We start from the raw sequence: 11,503 nt of genomic DNA on the forward strand, positions 1-11,503 counted from the left end.
CATGCTAGAATTGTATTAACCGGAAACATAATACATGTGTGAATACATAGACAAACAGTATGTCACTAGTATGCCTCTACTTGACTAGCTCGTTGAATCAAAGATGGTTAAGTTTCCTAGCCATAGACATGAGTTGTCATTTGATTAACGGGGTCACATCATTAGAGAATGATGTGATTGACTTGACCCATTCCGTTAGCATAGCACTTGATCGTTTAGTTTGTTGCTATTGCTTTCTTCATGACTTATACATGTTCCTATGACTATGAGATTATGCAACTCCCGTTTACCGGAGGAACACTTTGTGTGCTACCAAACGTCACAACGTAAATGGGTGATTATAAAGGTGCTCTACAGGTGTCTCTGAAGGTACTTGTTGGGTTGGCGTATTTCGAGATTAGGATTTGTCACTCCGATTGTCGGAGAGGTATCTCTGGGCCCACTCGGTAATGCACATCACTATAAGCCTTGCAAGCATTGCAACTAATGAGTTAGTTGTGGGATGATGTGTTACGGAACGAGTAAAGAGACTTGCCGGTAACGAGATTGAACTAGGTATTGAGATACCGACGATCGAATCTCGGGAAAGTAACATACCGATGACAAAGGGAACAACGTATGTTGTTATGCGGTTTGACCGATAAAGATCTTCGTAGAATATGTAGGAGCCAATATGAGCATCCAGGTTCCGCTATTGATTATTGACCGGAGACGTGTCTCGGTCATGTCTACATAGTTCTCGAACCCGTAGGGTCCGCACGCTTAAAGTTCGATGACAGTTATATTATGAGTTTATGTGTTTTGATGTACCGAAGGAGTTCGGAGTCCCAGATGAGATCGTGGACATGACGAGGAGTCTCGAAATGGTCGAGACATAAAGATCGATGTATTGGACGACTATATTCGGATATCGGGAAGGTTCCGAGTGATTCGAGTATTTTCGGGAGTACCGGGAAGTTACGGGAAATCGTATTGGGCCTTAATGGGCCATACGGGAAAGGAGAGAAATGCCTCAAAGGGTGGCCGCACCCCTCCCCATGGGCTGGTCCGAATTGGACTAGGGAAGGGGGCGCCTCCTTCCTTCCTTCTCCTTTTCCCTTCCCTTTCCTTCCCTCCTACTCCTACTACTTGGAAGGGCTCCTAGTTCTACTAGGAAAGGGGGAATCCTACTCCCGGTGGGAGTAGGACTTCCCTAGGGCGCGCCATAGAGAGGACCGACCCTCCCCTTCCTCTACTCCTTTATATACGGGGGCAGGGGCACCCCAAAGACACAACAATTGATCTCTTGATCTCTTAGCCGTGTGCGGTGCCCCCCTCCACCATAATTCATCCTCGATCATATCGTAGCAGTGCTTATGCGAAGCCCTGCGTTGGTAGAATATCATCATCGTCACCACGCCGTCGTGCTGACGAAACTCTCTCTTAACACTCGGCTGGATCAGAGTTCGAGGGACATCATCGAGTTGAACGTGTGCAGAACTCGAAGGTGCCGTGCGTTCGGTACTTGATCGGTCGGATTGTGAAGACGTACGACTACATCAACCGCGTTGTGCTAACGCTTCCGCTTTCGGTCTACGAGGGTACGCGGACAACACTCTCCCCTCTTGTTGCTATGCATCACCATGATCTTGCGTGTGCGTAGGATTTTTTTTGATACTACGTTCCCCAACAGAAGCTTCATGACCGGGTTGCGCAGGGTGGTGGTTGGTTTGGTGGCGAGCTCCGGAGTGCCTGAGGTGAAGGTTGAGAGTGGAAGAAATCCCTGTTGGCTTGGCCGACACCGACGCGGTGGCGCCTGAGGGTGCCGCCAGACCTTCCTGGAGGGCGTCCGGGGTACCCTTCCTTTCTCCTCACCGCGCACCGTCGGAAACCCTTGGCAGCAGCGTCGTCATCGTCGCGTCCCTTCTTGAAGGTGTTGATTGGTACCGGCTCTTGGGAGTCTCAGAGCTTGGTGGGCGATCTCCGATGGATGCAGCGGCCGCGAGGCTTCTTTGTTTTTTGTCGATCCGCCGTTGTCGGCATTTGTTTCTCTTGTATTTTCTCTTTTATTTCTTTTGAGCATGACTGTGCTGCTTCCGTCCCAGCACCTATTGTTGGTTGTCTCGGTTGGTTGCTTTGTACACAAAGCGGGGGAAAACCTTTTTTCGATAGTGGTGTTAGCGAGTGTCGGTGGCGGTGAGGTGGGCAGTGGGGAGGCAACGGGATACCTGGTACACATATGACAACGACGAGAGCTCTGCCTCACTCTCTCTCGAAGAGAATAATGAGATTTTGAAGAAGCCTCGACCCTGCGCTTGCTATAGGGAGGAGAGGGTAAGATGTTTGCGTCACGAATGAAAACCATGACATGGCAGTGTGCCAAGATTCATATGAGCGATCCAATGGTTTATAGTTTGATAAATTCTATAATGGCCCCAAAAATATGAATGAACAAAGAAAAAGGTTTGGGAAACTCTATAATGGACCCAAAATATGAATGAATGAAGAAAAAAACGGCATGCCACATTCGCCCACCGTGGGGCTCGAACCCACGACCACAAGGTTAAGAGCCTTGCGCTCTACCAACTGAGCTAGACGGGCTTTGGCGAGATAGAAGAGGAATGCTTCTCATGGCTATATGATTCCATGATGCCATTCACCAAAGCAAACCCACCGGTCGGTCGGATCCGACCTCCGAGCCCCGCCAGCACCAACTATCCCGCGAAGAGAACCCCACTGCCGCGGCCGGAAATCTCACCAGTCAGTTCATCTACCTAGCTCGCCGTCTCGTCGCCAGCCACCCTCCTCTCGCCGGGGCGGTGATCCCGCCATGGCCTCCTGGCTCAAGGTCGCCGAAGGTACGCGCCAGAGCCTCCTCTCCCCTCCCCTCCTCCCGATCGCCGCCGAGATCCACCTCTCCTGCGGGCTAAGATCTGGGGTTTCTCCCCTCGACTCTAGTACTGCATCCGCGGCGGTTACTGCGTGGGATTACGACGCCGGCTGCGAAATCTGGCGAGCTAGCCTTGATGCAGTGCCTTGTTCGACCGCCTTTGGGTGTGCGGGCGGGCCAGTTGCACCCCACCCGAACCCATTGCCTGCTTGATACGCTATTGAGTTGTTGGCAATGTGGAGCTGTAACAAGTATCCTGTTTTTTGCTGTAACAGACTTGCTCGAAGTGGTCGACCGGAGGGCGAAAAGCGTGGCCACCGAGCTGTCCGACGAGCAGACTGCTCCTCAGCCCTCAGGTAAACATTGCCCCGTGTTAGCCAGCTGCTCGGCGAGTTGGAATATAAGTAATCGCTGATGTTTGTTTGCTGAAGGATCGAATGGCCAAGAAGGGCAAGCAAAGAGGGGAAAGCCCAGGGAGAAGGTCGCAACTGGATAGACTTCTTGAGCGTACTTGATTCCTTGCAGACGGCGTGCCTGATACCTGATGTCTAAAGCCTGCTGTAAATCCGCATTGCAGGGTCCATTGAAGCTCACTACCGGGGATGCAGGTAACAGGACAGCGGCTCAGAAGGAGAGGAAGAACAGGCAACCGCCTCGGGAGAGGATTAAGATTGAGAAGATCAAACCTTCGGCACGTCCTGATTCATCAAATGATGATGCTCTTGCTATTGTTAGTGCCAGCGAACCTGAAGTCACTTCAGTTGATGTTAAGGGAGCGAATGCTGAGAGCACATCCGACAAAGTAGAGAACACCACTGTTGACCTTAAAAATGATGTAGCTGCTAATGCTGTCGATAATGCAGTTGAAGTCCAGTCAATAGAGAGAACCCCTGAGGATACAGGTCCCATCACGGATCATGTTGCAGATTCTGGCAATTTGGAGAGTGCTTCTGAAAGCTCTGCTCCTTCAGTTCCAGGCGAAAAAAATGAGCCAAGCAGCAGTAACCAGTCTACTGACATTGGTTTAGCAGTCAGTTTGGAGGATAAAGACACAGCTGTGGCTGTTATCCAGGAGAGAACTATCTCTGGAGTACCCGATTCACAAGGTTCTGGCAAATCCCAAGATCTGAAGAAAGACAATTTGTCAGATCCACCAGAAATCACACAAAATCAACAGGAACATAAGTCTGAATCAGTTCCTCTGAAGGATCAAGATCAACTTGAGGAGGTAGGCTGTAGCAAATTGCACTCATAATGACCAAGATATGCTGATGTGAATGCATTCTCTGCTTACACTATAGCGCTGTCTTGTTGGTCTTTGGCAGGCTCAGGGATTACTAAAAAGCGCTGCAAAAACTGGCCAGTCAAAAGAAGCTAGATTAGCTCGGGTATGATTAGTATAAGCATAGTGACGCTGCCACGTTACCTGCTTACCTTTATTGTGATTAAGTCCATATGTTGACCTGTTGGTTTATGTTTTACTTATCAACAGGTCTGTGCTGGACTTTCATCCCGTCTCCAAGAATATAAATCCGAGAATGCACAGCTAGAAGAACTTCTTGTTCAGGAGGTCAGATTATCTTACCGAAATTCATCTCATTACATTTTATTTCCAATTACCTTAACCCCATGCACGGTAGAGTGGTTTTCCCTAATATATATTGATTTCATAACACATAACAGAGAGAGAAATGTAGCTCACATGAAGCTCATATAAAGCAACTACAGCAAGAACTATCGGTGTCCAGAGTACAAGGTTCACGAGTTGAATCTAACATGGTTGATGCTTTGGCTGCAAAAAACACTGAGATTGAATCTCTAGCTAAATCATTGGACTCTTGGAAGAAAAAAGCAGCAGCTTCAGAAGAAATGCTGGCATCTTTACAGGTTTCATCTTTCATACTCTTTCAAGTTTCTTTTAATCTTTCTGTAACACTACTACATCGCCAAAGGAAACCATACATTGTGGCCAGTGTCCTGTGCAGTTGCAGAGTTTAATGTATGATTGTATGAACTCCATAGTGGCACTTTACTGCTGTCTTCAATCATTATACAACAACAACAAAGCCTTTAGTCCCAAACAAGTTGGGGTAGGCTAGAGGTGAAACCCATAAGATCTCGCAACCAACTCATGGCTCTGGCACATGGATAGCAAGCTTCCACGCACCCCTGTCCATAGCTAGCTCTTTGGTGATACTCCAATCCTTCAGGTCTCTCTTAACGGACTCCTCCCATGTCAAATTCGGTCTACCCCGCCCTCTCTTGACATTCTCCGCACGCTTTAGTCGTCCGCTATGCACTGGAGCTTCTGGAGGCCTGCGCTGAATATGCCCAAACCATCTCAGACGATGTTGGACAAGCTTCTCTTCAATTGGTGCTACCCCAACTCTATCTCGTATATCATCATTCCGGACTCGATCCTTCCTCATGTGGCCACACATCCATCTCAACATACGCAACTCCGCCGCACCTAACTGTTGAACATATCGCCTTTTAGTCGGCCAACACTCAGCGCCATACAACATTGCGGGTCGAACCGCCGTCCTGTAGAACTTGCCTTTTAGCTTTTGTGGCACTCTCTTGTCACAGAGAATGCCAGAAGCTTGGCGTCACTTCATCCATCCGGCTTTGATTCGATGGTTCACATCTTCATCAATACCCCCATCCTCCTGCAGCATTAACCCCAAATATCGAAAGGTGTCCTTCCGAGGTACCACCTGGCCATCAAGGCTAACCTCCTCCTCACACCAAGTAGTACTGAAACCGCACATCCTGTACTCGGTTTTAGTTCTACTAAGCCTAAACCCTTTCTATTCCAAGGTTTGTCTCCATAACTCTAACTTCCTATTTACCCCCGTCCGACTATCGTCAACTAGCACCACATCATCCGCAAAGAGCATACACCATGGGATATCTCCTTGTATATCCCTTGAGAGTTGTGACCTCATCCATCACCAATGCAAAAAGATAAGGGCTCAAAGCTGACCCCTGATGCAGTCCTATCTTAATCGGGAAGTCATCGGTGTCGACATCACTTGTTCTGTCAAGGGCCTCAGTGCCCAAGACAGCGGGGCCTCGACTACGTAGTTCGTAGTCTCGGTGGATAGGAGCGCTAGGGTTTTTGCCTGGCTGCTCAATGGTGCGGGAGGAGAGGATAGGAGACGGAGGAAGAGGTAGGAGATAATAACTTTATTGCTTGCCCTCAAAGGGTGCTGATTATACGATATATAAAGGCCCCATGGGCTGCTAACAAACTAGAAACCTATACGTAACAAACTAGTCTTTTATTCTAGGAACTAATGTATCAGGACCAGGACTCCTGCCCAGCCTACGCCTCGCCTGATGCGGCCGACGGCTGCTGCTCCTGGCTGCGTGGCCCATGCCTGTAGGACGTGCCCCACATGACATGTTCGAACACTTGTCACAACATTATCGTACATGTCCTTGATGAGGGTAATGTACTTTGCTGGGACTTTGTACATTACCCTCATCAAGGACATGTACGATAATGTTGTTCAGTGGCCATTATAATTGTTTCAAATATGCTAGCACAGTGGCCATTTGTTCAGTGATTTGCTACTCACATGCTTTCATTTTCTGTCATGATCTAATTATAATTGCGTTGTCATATGTGTTTTTGTACTTTTCCATTTGGAATACCGTGGAGGTGCTTGTGAACTTTCTTTCTAGTTGAATGCAGATAAGGTCCCAAGTAGACATGATTTGGAGTTGGAGTAGCAGGATTTTGGATATTTTTTACGCATTCCAAGAACTCAAGATGCTCATGTCATTTGCGGATTCTTGTAGCTTTGTTAATATTCACCCTTGTGTGTCTTAAAAAAATTCTGGCTGTAGAACTTAGCATAAAAACTTATTAGTGATGTAGAAACTCCCCCCTCCTAGTTTATTCTGTGCCCGGGAGTGGGAGTTGCTCATTTTCATTTTATATATGCACATCTGCACGTGTCTGTTTTTTGACACATGGAAAGTCTCTTACAGTCTCTAGCATTCTGCCTTCATAGTTTAAATCAATGGAGCTTCGTGTTCCTGCTCAAATTTTGAGCTCGAGCTGTGTGTTATCGCAAATGAGTATGAACCTGGAGTGTCCTGTGCTCTCTCTGTCAGACTCAGATATCAGTGGAAGTCTTGGACTTACTCTCAGGAACTAGCACCTGTGTGTTTAAGTTGTACAGCTTGATATGATCTCTTTTGGATATAAATCTTGAATAGTATGGCTATGTTGGTGACTGTTAACACTTTTCCTTATGTTTTTAGGCTTCTGTAAGACTGTAACATAACTGATGTTATCAAATAATAAATCGATTTTGTTTTCTGTGGATACTAGGAAGATATGGATGGCCTTAAGAGGAACCGTGAGCTTACTGAAACCAGGATCATCCAGGTTAGTGAAATAGACTTTCTGGGGTAGAATAATAGAACAGCCTCATATTTTCATGAAGTTATCTAACCTCTGTGCAATTCTCAAAAAAATAAAAATAAATCTAACCTCTGTGTACCATGTACATGTTAGGCTCTACGAGAGGAACTTTCAACCGTGGAGCGGAGGGCTGAAGAGGAGCGTATTGCACATAATGCTACAAAGATGGTAATTTGTTGAAGTGCATCCGTTTTATTGCTTTGTCTTTATCATAATTTCTTGTGTTCTAAAATTTCAATACTTTCTATTACATTGCAGGCAGCTGTTGACAGAGAAGTAGAATTGGAGCATCGGGCTGTCGAGGCATCAAATGCTCTTGCTAGAATCCAGGTAATTTTACAAGGTATAAATATGAAGCGTCAACATGTGGTCTATTATGTGAGGATGTCAAAATTGTCTGCCAATTTTCTTGAACACTAACAAGGAAATTGCATGTTAGTGCTATGTAGATGTTTGTTTCAATTGACATTTCTTGCAATATCATGCGCAGTGCAAGGGGCATTTATCACAGCCTGACTATTTGTTTCAACAACTACAGATGTTAGTCTACTACATTCTAGAATCGGCAGAATGAAAGTTTACTCCTGTAAGATCAAATGTTTTGGCACATGCCACGCTATCCCATTAGTTGCGTTCATCTGTTTATTGGCGCATTGTTCTCCAAGGGATACATTTGAAGATCTAAGTAGATGTCCTTAAAACAAGTTTCATACTCAAACTGCCAAGATGAGCTAATTCAACATTTAGAAGTTCTAGCACTGTGACTAAGTGGAGACAAATCTATCTAGATTTTAGAGGTTCGTCAATACCACAAGGCCAGCATGTGTACTTGCAAGAAACAGTAATCCAGCTAGAAAATTAGTAACTGTTATGTTTCCAGGGCTGTGCTTCAATACATATATGTGATTTATAGTATGTTTCCACTAATTTTCTAAGCTCTTGTTTAAATAGTTCAACTCCTATCCGTTCTATGTCAATTTAATTCAAATCTTGTACTTGCAATAATGTCACTTAGTTTAGATTCCATGGGTGTCACATTTTAGTCGATTGGTCTCTGATTTTTGATCTTGACTGTTCTGTTGGCATACAGAGAGCTGCTGATCAAAGCTCATCGAGAGCAATGGAATTTGAGCACAAAGTAGCTGTACTTGAGGTAAATTCCTTTCCGCACTGTGTGTCATATCTGATCAGTTTAGTTTCTGCTATTAACTATCGGTACCCTGGTTGTTTCAGGTTGAATGTGCATCACTGCACCAAGAACTACAGGAAATGGAAGCTCGTAATCGCCGTGCTCAGAAAAAGCCTTCTGAAGATGCTAGTCAAGCTCTTCAGGTTAAAATTTTCTTCTAAACCAGATCTCCCGTTTCTCATTACTAAAAAATTATAGTTGACAGCAATAGGAGGGGAAAAATGGAAAATGTTTTGACACCTATCAGGAAATCCGCAGTGCAATCACGGTCTGGGTCAAGAACTGCAGAGAAGTTGATAGCACCTCCTATTAGTATTAGCTACCTTTGCACAGACACTCAGCCAGATAAAATAGCGGCAAAGAAGTAGCAACAAGGCATAACAATATATATATAGTGTGGAACTGATTCCAAATAGTGGTGAAACCGTGAAAGTATAACTGGGGGTTCTTCAGGTTAAAATCAAAGAACCTTGGTTTCTTTACGGGATTAATATGAGCTGTACTTTTAGCACACTCCATACCTGACATACTCATATTGTGGATCTATTTACTACCCTATCTACAAATGTCTATCTGTATTTATTTACCTTTGCTTTTGAAATAATAGAACTTAGCATATTGCACTATCCTGAAATGTAACACTATGGTGTTTGTTTCTCTTGATGCTGTGCTTTTGGAAAGCAGATACAGGCATGGCAGGAGGAAGTTGAGCGAGCACGGCAAAGCCAAAGAGAGGCAGAAAGCCAGATATTATCCTTGGAGGTACCATTTAATTCATAAGATATCAAAGAATCAGTTGTCAAGTAATAATTCGGAAGTTTAGGTAAAAATGCTAATATGATGATCAGGTATAATATCACAGAAAATGTAAAAAGGATCAATGGAGTTGTTTCTATTATAGTAATCAGAATGCTCTGTCTTGCACCATTATTTGTTCAACATCTTTATTTGTATGATGTAGGCTGAGTTGCAGAAGATGAGAGTTGAAATGGCTGGAATGAGACGCGACGCAGAGCATTATTCTAGACAGGTTGTTAATCCTAATCAAATCACACTTTTCTTGTTAAAACTGGGTGAACAACATTTACCCACCTTATAACTGGACGAATGCAACATTTACTACAATCTATCTTGTTACCAGATCATACTTAATGGTTACTTTTTCTTGTGCAAATGTGTCTCTTTTTAGGAGCATGTTGAGCTAGAGAAAAGATACCGTGAGCTCACTGATTTGCTGGTATGTGCTGAAGCATACCAATTTCCTTTTCTGTCATTGACATTTTAGCTAAGGAGAGCTAATTCATTATCTATGCATTATTTCTTCCAGTACCACAAGCAAACACAATTAGAATCCATGGCCAGTGAAAAAGGTGCATTAGAGTTCCAACTGGAGAAATCATTGAAGCAATTCCATGAAGTGCAGGTTCATAATTTCTCTTCTTCCTATGTTGCTTGTGCTATAGGAATTGTCCTGCGGATGTTCTTATCTTCCTACCATTCTGTTATCTTTGTGTTCCATTTGATAGGTAGAAGCAGAAAGGAGTAGGGTTTCTCGCAGATCAGCATCATCATGGGAAGAAGATACTGATATCAATGCGCTAGAGTATGTTGACCGTTTTCTTTTCATTATTGAACATGCAGGAAAATATTGTTTATAAGCATGCCATAGTTTCTTTATGCTGTGAGAATGTCCAGTCAAAAGAGAAGCAGCCATGTGTTGCAAATTGTACTTGAGATTTCCAAGGTTTAGCTGTGTTCCTCTATTTGGAAGTTCTAGTACAGTTTTAGATAATTACCTTTTATATTTCAGGCCTCTTCCACTGCATCATCGACACATGGCAACGGCAAATCATCAGGTATATGTGTCCAATGGAAATCTGGAGTGCAGCATCCTAACAAATAGTGGGAGAGTGCTAATATTTTACCTTGGCATTTTTGGCGTTCCAGTTACAAAAAGCTGCGAAGTTTTTAGATTCAGGGGCTGTGAGGGCGACAAGATTTTTGTGGCGGCATCCTGTTGCCCGAGTCAGCCTTCTATTCTATCTGGCAAGAACATAATTTTGATCCTGTATGTTTATTTTAGATCTTATTAAGGCTGATCTCTGATTGAATCTGCGTATACCTGTTCCAGGTGTTTGTGCATTTGTTCTTGATGTACTTGATGCAGCGCCTGCAGGTACTCAACCATGTTATACTGCTATCACATTTATTTATTTTCATTCATGTCATCTCATGCCTTGGTCAGGCACACAATGTTGTTTATTTTTCATTCTATCCGTGTATTATCACAGAGCTCTTTTGCTAAAACAATTAACCAAAGTTAACTGATGAGCGTGTTGGAATGTTACAGGACTTTGCAGCGGAAGAGACTGTGAAATCGTCCATGGGGGACCTGGCCAACGTGAAGTTGCCATAGGCTTTACAGCCTATTCCCACCCCCTCACGAATCTAGGCGTTACTTCCTGATTATAGCTCTATACGTGGCCCCTATATGTTCCTACGGGATTTCGACGATTGCCTGTGAAATTCCTGTGTTCGAAATAGGCCAGCCATTAAGTTTTTCTTGGTTTGATGTGGTGTTAACCCTGCTACAATTTTTTTCTTCCCCTTCCCTCTCGTTTGTAAAGTAGTAATGTTCTTTGGTTGGCCGTGGGCTATATAATCCATTCTTTAACACTTGATATTAATCACAAATGTAGCAGCCTGACCCGATAATAATATATGTGTCATACAGGCCACTTGAGCCAATTCTTATAGTACTTACAACAAGCTGTTGGGGGTCGATGGAGCAAACTGATATGAAATGAGGAAATGCGTCCATACTCGAGTTTTGTTCTGTTTTGTATTGCATCGTCTCTTCTCATCTGGATGCTGCCTGTCTGGTGCACACACACGTGCACACAAGTACACGCGCGCGCGCGCACACACACACGTGACACACACACACACGCACACACAGGGGCATAATCACTGATCTTCCCCCAAATTTAACCCTATCAGACCCAAA

General features: G+C 44.4%; 1 protein-coding gene and 1 non-coding gene across 2 annotated transcripts; one reads left to right on the plus strand and one right to left on the minus strand.

Annotated features, from left to right (window-relative positions):
• Nucleotides 1–2,507: 2,507 nt before the first annotated feature.
• TRNAK-CUU (transfer RNA lysine (anticodon CUU)) lies at nt 2,508–2,580 on the minus strand. The gene has a single exon. It is a non-coding gene; the product is annotated as a tRNA-Lys (tRNA).
• Nucleotides 2,580–11,265, plus strand: LOC123061938 (golgin-84). The gene is made up of 21 exons (XM_044485226.1): nt 2,580–2,837; nt 3,145–3,225; nt 3,301–3,350; nt 3,447–4,097; nt 4,195–4,257; nt 4,362–4,439; nt 4,553–4,756; nt 7,215–7,271; nt 7,401–7,475; nt 7,566–7,637; nt 8,398–8,460; nt 8,541–8,639; nt 9,181–9,258; nt 9,458–9,526; nt 9,686–9,733; nt 9,824–9,919; nt 10,023–10,099; nt 10,307–10,352; nt 10,444–10,542; nt 10,628–10,672; nt 10,847–11,265. The coding sequence occupies exons 1-21, from the start codon at nt 2,810–2,812 to the stop codon at nt 10,910–10,912; spliced, it is 2,145 nt and encodes a 714-aa protein (XP_044341161.1). The 5' UTR covers nt 2,580–2,809; the 3' UTR covers nt 10,913–11,265.
• Nucleotides 11,266–11,503: the final 238 nt, after the last annotated feature.

This window comes from Triticum aestivum, chromosome 3A, assembly GCF_018294505.1.
Source record: "Triticum aestivum cultivar Chinese Spring chromosome 3A, IWGSC CS RefSeq v2.1, whole genome shotgun sequence".
NCBI lineage: Eukaryota > Viridiplantae > Streptophyta > Magnoliopsida > Poales > Poaceae > Triticum > Triticum aestivum.

What these genes read in the sequence shown, in the direction of transcription:
- LOC123061938 (XM_044485226.1), top strand. Translation starts at nt 2,810, where the DNA reads ATGGCCTCCTGGCTCAAGGTCGCCGAAG. An exon ending in ATCAAGATCAACTTGAGGAG is followed by an intron (nt 4,098 to 4,194) that starts GTAGGCTGTAGC and finishes GGTCTTTGGCAG; the next exon opens with GCTCAGGGATTACTAAAAAG. An exon ending in AAGAACTTCTTGTTCAGGAG is followed by an intron (nt 4,440 to 4,552) that starts GTCAGATTATCT and finishes AACACATAACAG; the next exon opens with AGAGAGAAATGTAGCTCACA.